Source organism: Peromyscus leucopus, chromosome 8b (assembly GCF_004664715.2).
Source record: "Peromyscus leucopus breed LL Stock chromosome 8b, UCI_PerLeu_2.1, whole genome shotgun sequence".
Classification (NCBI taxonomy): domain Eukaryota; kingdom Metazoa; phylum Chordata; class Mammalia; order Rodentia; family Cricetidae; genus Peromyscus; species Peromyscus leucopus.
Genome location: NC_051086.1, coordinates 61816282 through 61824219, shown reverse-complemented (window position 1 = coordinate 61824219; position 7938 = coordinate 61816282). Strand labels below are relative to the sequence as shown.

General features: G+C 54.0%; 1 protein-coding gene across 1 annotated transcript; it reads right to left on the bottom strand.

The window, feature by feature from the left end:
* Positions 1 to 990: 990 nt before the first annotated feature.
* On the bottom strand, positions 991 to 7476 carry Slc46a1 (solute carrier family 46 member 1). Its single transcript, XM_028866886.1, has 5 exons — positions 7169 to 7476; positions 5974 to 6826; positions 4224 to 4307; positions 1982 to 2138; positions 991 to 1518 (listed from the first exon to the last, which is right to left on the bottom strand). Exons 1-5 carry the CDS (start codon positions 7394 to 7396, stop codon positions 1461 to 1463), a joined length of 1380 nt encoding a protein of 459 aa, XP_028722719.1. The 5' UTR covers positions 7397 to 7476; the 3' UTR covers positions 991 to 1460.
* Positions 7477 to 7938: the final 462 nt, after the last annotated feature.

Below are 7938 nucleotides of genomic sequence, written 5' to 3'. Positions count from 1 at the left end.
GAGCTTCCTAACGCATCCCATGGAGGTCCCGCCTCTTTCCCATGGTGCAGGTCTGCTCAGGCTACTGGTGCTGTTGGAACGGCCCTGGTCCTGGTAACCAGACAGTTTGGGAGGAGTGCTGACCCAGGTTTCACTAGGTTTATTCAAGGTCAAGGTGCCAGAGTGGAGCCTTTTCCTCCTCACAGCCTCACGGTGGTGGGGTCCGTGGAAGAACGTTTCTTGCTTAGTTTTCCATCTCCAGAGGGGGCGGTGAGGCAGGATGGACCCTGCTGCAGTTCAGTGGGCCTGAGGGGGGCAGTGAGGGAGGGGTGTGGAAGGAGGGACCGCCACAGTTCAGTGGGCCTTCATTTTTCCCTGGGAGAATTGTCTTTTACCTGCATGGTTTCCAGCCAGGAAACTGCCTCGCAGGGTAGGTAGGTGGGTAAGTGCAGACGCAGCATCTAGCTCTCAGGAATAGTTCCAGTGTGAAGAATCACAACCTCCCACACACACACACACACACTTTGGGTCAGCTTGGTGGGGAGACTGCCAGTTGCCAAAAACAGCAGCTTCACAACGGGCCAGAGTCTGCCTTTCAGCTCTGGGTCCTGGTTTTCCAACCTCCATTCACTCACGGAAGCAGGAAGGATGGTCTCAGCACACACACACACACACACACACACACACACACACACACACACACACACACGGCCCTGCTCGGCAAAACGGCAGCCCAGAGAGATCCTGCTGGGGCTGGCGTAGCCATGAAACCAGCCAGGGAGCGACTCACCTGACCTGACTCAGGAAGAGCAGCCAGGGCTTGGGCCCCAAGTGTCTCCGCTGCTCTGATGATGCCTCACAAGCCCTTCACCCCTCAGCAGCTTAGAAAGATGGAGCCTGGAGGGACATGCCAGGACCAACCCCACAGGCAGCTCAGGAACTCCAGCCCAGCAGCTGCCGGGCTGTGCCGAACAGGCCAAGAGCAGAAAGACAGAAAGTCCCGAAGCCCCGTGACTCTTCAGTCTGGCTCAGACAATTTACTGTGACAGGTGACATGGCTGAGGTCAAGGGTGTTGGGGTCAAGGGCTCATTCCCAAACACAGGCGAGGCTTCTCCCTCTGGGGCAATACTCCCCCAGGTACCGTACTTCTCATTAGGGCTGAATGGAGGCCACTGCACACATCAGGGACCTAGAACCATGGGCTGTAAGCAGAGGTTGGTTCTCATGCTTCACTTGAAGTGCCGTCTCCTTCACTCTGGAGGCTGCTGAATGCTGAATGGCATAAAGGGTGAAGAAACCCCTGGCTCAAACGGCTCCCTGTAGCCTGCCCCGAGTGGGCCTGTCCTGACCCTACGCAGGGTCTGGCTCAGTGGGGGGCCAGGTGGTGCCCACGACCGGCTTGAGCACCCTGTCCAAAGTGAGTACTGCCCTCAGAGGGCTGGCTGGTGTGGGTCCACTGTTCCTCGTGGCCTCTGGCAGATCAGGAACTGGGAGGAAACTGCTGGAAATCAGGACGTGGATTAACCTTCTCCAGCACCCTGTGAGAGACCAGAGAGATGGTTCAGAAGTGGCATGGGGAGCCCTCAAGCCCAGTCTGGAGAGGTGACGTGGGAATGACATGGGTGGGCAGTTCCAGGTGCCTCCCTCCCCAAGCCAACAGGCATAGGACAATGTCCACAGGCAGAGGGCTCTGGAGAAGAACTCTCTAAGACCTCAGTGGGTCCAGCCTAGCCTGGGGCTTAGCCACAAGCAGCCAGAGGCCTTGTCAAGCAGCAGTGTTAGCCTGACCGCTCGCCGCATGTCCCTCTACTGCTCTGGAGATGGCTCCTAAAAGACCAGGCAGCCACCTGCCTGGGGTAGGGTTAGCCCTGGATGACATTATCTAAAGGCCAAGGGTTCCAGGAGCAAAGCTGCCATTTTGAGTTGGGAGCAGGAGCAAGAGGAAACCTCTAGGAAAGTAAGACACCATGATGAGCAGGCAAGGCCAGGGCCCTCGATTACCCGATCAGAATGGCCGGGATGAAGAGGAGGCCAGCTCCCAGGAGGAAGGGGAAGCCCTTCATGAAGTTCAGAGTGGCTGGGTAGAGTGAGTTGAAGATGCCGGAGGCCGTCAGCATGGCCAAGCTATTCACACAGGCCACAGCAGAGAAGAGAGCACCTGGGAGGGATCAAGACCACACTTCAGAGTTGGAAAAACCCAGGGTCAAACGAGGGCAGTACCCCCCACAGCTGGATGACCTGGGGCGAGACAACTGGCCACCCTTTCCTGTGCCTCCTACTCTGTGCTGTGGTAAAGACTCAATGAAGTTATACATGGGAAGCGCCGGGCAGACGGGCTATTAGATACACAGCTGTTGATTGTTATTAAATTCACAGAAAAGCCTGCGTGGTACCTTTTACTTAAAACATTAACGTGTATGCGTGTTTTGCCTGCATGTATGACTCTGCACCACGTGCATGCCTGGTGCCCTTGGGAACTAGAAGAGGGTGTCAGACTCTCTGGAAATGGAGTTACAGATGGCTGTAAGTCATCATGTGGGTGCTGGCAACGGAACCCTGGTCTTCTGGAAGAGCAGCCAGTGCTATTAAACTCTGAGCCATCTCTCCAGCCCCAGCTTGGTTTGTTTTAAGAAATAGTCTCACTATGTGGCTTAGGTTGCCCTTAAACTTGCAATCCTCCTGCCTCAGCCTCAAGTGCTAGGATTTTGAGGATGTACCACCATGATGACTTCTTTTAAGAATGTATTTTTTATCATATTCACCCATGTGCGTGCGTCACTTGAGCCAAGCATGTGGGGGGTGGGGGTCAGAGGACAACTTTCAGGGGCAGGTTCTCTCCTCCCATGTGGGCTCTAGATGGAGAACTCTGGTCATCAGGCTTGGTGACAAGTGCTTTTGCCTGCCTAGTCTTGCCAGTTCTACACATGATGAAGTCTAATGGACGCCTGACAGGCTTCCCCTCTTTGGAAGCATCATTCGATGCCAAGTTCCAACACTCCCAGCTGTGTGCTCACTGAGGAGCTTATCTTTCTGGGTCTCTGGGTCACTGCTCCTCCTCCGGTGAACGGAGGACACGAGCTATTGCAGGGACTGCCAGTCATTTTAAAAATGAAGGGTACCTATCACTGGAGGCCTCCTGGGGCAGGGGCGGGGCTGCTATTTTCCCACAGTGGGTACAGTGAAATGTGCTGGGTAAAAAAAGTCCGCTGTCTGCATACATGGTGAAACACAACTGTCGTTCCAGCTCTCAGGAAGCTGAGGCAGGAGGATTTTGAGCTCAAGGACAGTTTGGGCTACTTACCAAGACCCTGTTTCAAAATAAAAACAAAAGTATACTGGATGAATGAGGAGGCATTTTAGCACCCGAGCCTGAACCCAGCTCTGTCATCCAGCTGCTGCACACTGAGCGATAACCTCATAGAAACAGAGGCTCAACTGTCAGACTATGAGGACCTGCCAGCGTCCAGGGGAACAAAGGTCTCATGTCATAGATGAAGAAACAGGTCGCGAACAAGTCAGGGCTGGAAAGCCCAGCTACAAGATCAAGTGCTCTTAAAAAAACACACAGAACAGGAGGTGTGTGCGTGCGTGGGGTGGAGCTGGATCAGTAGATAAAGCACCAGGACCAGAGTTCGGATGCCCTGCACCCACATAAAAGCCAGGTGGGTGTGGTGGGCACCTGTAATCCCAGTGCTTGGGAGGTGGAGACAGGAAACCCACCAGGCCAAGTGGTTAGCTAGACTGCCCAAGTCAGAGACTCCATGTTCCTTAAGACACTGACGTCACAAGTCTGTGAGTACATATACATACACATGCATGCATCCCCATCCCAATTATTTACTGAGCAACCTTGAAGAACTCAACGTAACTCTCTAGGCCTCTGCTTCTTCTGACAGCTGGGAACAACAAAACCTATGGCACAGATCACTCATTCCCTCTGGGCCTGGATACTCTGACCCCAGCAAAACAGGAAACCCTGGTATCATCACACCCACTTCACAGATGGGAAAAATAAGGTCTGAAGAGATAAACTTGATCATGCTCTAATGATAGCAATCTTAGCTCTGTGGTACAAAAATCCACAGCATCTGTCTCGAGCCAGCTCTGAGCACGTGGTGGAAGCGCATCTGTCTTGGCTACTTCCTCCTCCAGGGTAGAAGACAGGCCATCCTTGACCAGAACAGCCCATCCAGGCAACACTGGACATGAGGGACCAGGTACAGACTGACCCTGACACACTCACCGTGCTCCGACTCGCTCACCAGCTTGGAGAGCTTGGCCCGGATGACAGGTGTAGTGACCAATGACAAGAAAAGCAACCCGTACCCTGCAGGGAGAAACACTGGTCAGCAAAGAGTGATCGAGGCCGGGGGGGGGGGGGGACAGCCCAGGAGGGACAGATGTTGGACCCAAGAGGAAAGACAGCAGCTTTCTGCAGGCTTGCCCATCTGTTCACTCTTTCTAAATGAGAGCTAGGCCCTGCCAACTGCTTTACCAGACACCTCTGGTGGCCACTTGGTACTAGAAGGGAGACAGCAGGACTCAGAACATGAGCATATGGGCTTTGGAGCTGGCCCTGAGTTCAAACCCTGTTACCATCACTTACTGTGTGTGTGTGACCTCGTCTAACAGACTTCCCTGAACCATCTCCTAGCCTGTAAGAGGAAGACCACAGGCCTCTAGCGGAGGATGGTTCTACAGTGTGAGAGGTTGACTAACAGCCTCGAAGGCAGGCCCTAAACCTGTGAACTGTCTTCTATGGGAAATGAGTCTCTACAGGTTTAATCAGGAAGGTCCTTAAGGGAAGCTCTCCTTTTCATTAAGCTGATGGGGATGTGGCCAGTCTCTAGCAGATGGGATACAGCTTCTCCCCCTGGTGTCCGAGCGAGCACCGCCCTGGGACATTCTGATTTCAGCCCAGTGACTCTGATCCTGGACTTCTGGCCTCTAGTACTGAGAGAACACCTCTCTGTTGTTTAACCCTGTGTGACAATTTGCTTCAGCCACTTTGGGATAAGGAGTGACATCTGCGAAGGGCACTTGTTGATGACATAGCACGTGAGTTCCTTTGCTCCCGGCATCCGGCGACCTACAGGCGTACAACATTTGCAATTCTGCCGAGCCTCTGTGCCACATCTTTATCTCAGCACTTTCGAGGGCCGTGGCATCCGGCGATCTACAGGCGTACAACGCTTGCACTGACTGCTTTCCCAGAGGACCTGGGTTCAATTCCCATCACCCACATGGCAGCTCACAACTGTCTGTAACTCCAGTTCCAGGACATCTGGCATCCTCACACAGATATGCAGGGAAAACACTACTGCACATAAAATAAAAATAAAGTTTTCTAAAAAAAAAAAAAAAAGGAAGTTAACTTCATTCCTTAGCCAGCTGCCCCTCTTCTCAGGAGAGGGAGGGGAGCAGGAGCAAGGGGAAGGAAGGGAAGGAAGAGGAAGTGAGTCGACAGGAATTTTAGAGATTTTGGCTTTTTAACAAACAAGAGAAAAAAAAGAAGGCAGAGTAAGGTTGCTAATGCCTGTGATCCCAGGATCTGGGAGGTAGAGGCAGGAGGATCAAAATTTCAACGTCATCTTCAGCTACACAAAATATCACCTGGCCAAGTCTGAGACTGTTTCTAAACAAACAAGATTCTTAAGGGAGGCCCAGTGATTCTTATCTAAGAGCCAAGGAGCAAGACATTAGTAGCATGGACTTTGCTTAAGAACACTATAAATAAGCTATGGGAGGCCAAGGGCTAAAGCAATTAGCTTATGGGCCATGCTTTCGTCTTTTGCTCTACATTCCTGACAATATTTATGGTTGATAACGTGCATTAATTACTTTGGCCACTGATGCTCTATATTTTCTGTTTATCAGAGATGTTATTTTTCTGGGGTTTCTCTGTACAGGCTGAGAGTGTAACTCTGGGTCCAAAGACAAAGGCTTGAACCACATTTGAGGACAATGAGTGGATGACCCCGTTTTCAGTTTACCTGTGAACATGAGGGGTGTGGTGGTAGCAAATGCAAAGACCACCATGCCCAGGATGTTGAAGGACAGGCCAATCTCAGCCACCCAGGTGTCCGCCAGGCAGTACTGCAGAAGTTTTAGGCCGACCAGGCTGGTGAGGTAGGGTATCTGCTGGGCTGCAGAGCCATAGCCAACCAGCTTGGAGTCCCAGCAGAGGGGCGTGCTCAGCTCATAGAGCGTCAGGATGTCTTGAGCCCCAAAGTGCACAGTGACCACAACGAAGATGGCCAATGAGTACAGGGCTAGATGCTTCCTGGACTTCTCTGGGGATGGGACCACATACAGCCGGGCAATGGATCGGTGATGGTGGAGCGTGAAAAGCCTGGTGGACTTTGGCTCCTTCACCGTCTCACCAAAACAGAATGCTGCATATAGCGTCAGGACGATCAGCAGGGCCAGAGCCAGCCAGAAGGGGTTGGCATAACCCTGGGCCCGGAGCCAATGACCCCCGAGAAGGCTTGCCAGGGTCCCAGCCACACCAATGCATGCTTCCAGCAGAGCCATGCGGAAGGTGCGACTGTGGTTAGAGCTGACATCCGCCACAGAGGCAAAGCTAGCAGCCAGGAGGCCATTGAAGTCTCCTAGAAGGGCACAAAGGACTCGGCCAAGCACGAAGAAGCCGACGTGCAGCTCTAGCTGCACCACGAAGATGGAAACCACGACCTGGAGCAGCAGGCCAAGAGAGGACAGCACCAGCAGTGGGCGGCGACCCACGCGGTCACTCCAGGCTCCCAGAAGGGTGGACCAGAAAAGTCCCACCAGGAAGCCGCCCACGTTCATGTAGAGGGTCCAGTGGGAAGTCAGGGTCTCCACTTCCTGTAAAGACAGAATCGCCAGGGCGAAGGCGCTCACTTTGGTTAGCCACCATCATCCTGGGAGCTACAGGGTGCCTTGCATTGGAGCCCTGAGCCTCTTGGAATGTTACTCGAACTTGTAAAAACAGGTCCTGGATAAGCATTCCTTCCTTCCCCGCACTTAGATTAACTCTCCAGGCCAGCCGTTCTCTAGGTCCGCACCCCAAGGCAGTCAGCCCGGGGAGGCCCCCTTGGCTCTAGCTCCGCCCAGCACGCCACGTGCGTCCCCTCTCACGGACCCCATCTTCCACAGGCCCCGCCCCGTGCCGTGCTCCGCGTTCACAGCTACTCTGGTCCCCGCTACCTTCATGATGGGATCCGCGCTTTGGTTCCCGCAGTTCCCCCGGTGGCGGGTGCCATTGTAGCCCAGCTCGGTGCTGAACCGGTGCCACAGGTACTGCGTGGTGAGCGGGCCTTGCAGGACCAGGGCAAAGTTGGCCAGGAAGACGACAGGCTCCACGGGGCCACGGCACAGCACGGCCGCGGCGGGGATGCTGCGGGACGAGCCCACGGGGCTCACGCGCCCCTCCATGCGCAAACGCGGAGGGGCTGGCACGTCGGATCCAGCTGCGGGAGGCTCGGGCCGGTCTGCACGGTCTGCGCCGGCGCAGGCCTCCTGCTCCTCTCCCAGTTAAAGTCTGGAGGGGCGGGGCATGAGATGTCAGCCTCCAAAACTTTGGCCCGCTGTGCTCTAGGCTGGGTGTAGTCGAGTTAGAATCCCTGTGGGGTGACCTCACTTCAAACAGCGCAAAGATATCGCCTTGCTGCAGCCGTCCCTCCTGGAACCAGGAACACTCATAAGAATAACTAGAATAACTAGAGTATCAATAATTAACATTTATCGAACATTTACTTTGTGCTGGGCCCGGAAATTCTGAGTGTGTATTATCTCATGGCAGCTTTATAGACCTGCGATTCAGTGATCCGAATCCAGAGATCAATGGGTACGCAGGACTAGAGCGCAAGACTGGGTATGCCCGCCGTGTGGCGTCTGGAGCGCTGTACAGGGCATCTGTACAAGGACATCCAGAGCCTGATGGCCCGCGCTGGAACACTTTATCTGGAAGAAAAGCT

Bases quoted from the DNA above. Each gene is read 5' to 3' on its own strand.
- Slc46a1 (XM_028866886.1), bottom strand. From the start codon at position 7,396: ATGGAGGGGCGCGTGAGCCCCGTGGGCTCGTCCCGCAGCATCCCCGCC. The intron at 6,827-7,168 runs GTAGCGGGGACC...CTGTCTTTACAG, and splicing joins GCGCGGATCCCATCATGAAG to GAAGTGGAGACCCTGACTTC. The intron at 1,519-1,981 runs GTAATCGAGGGC...GGTCTCTCACAG, and splicing joins ATCCCGGCCATTCTGATCGG to GGTGCTGGAGAAGGTTAATC.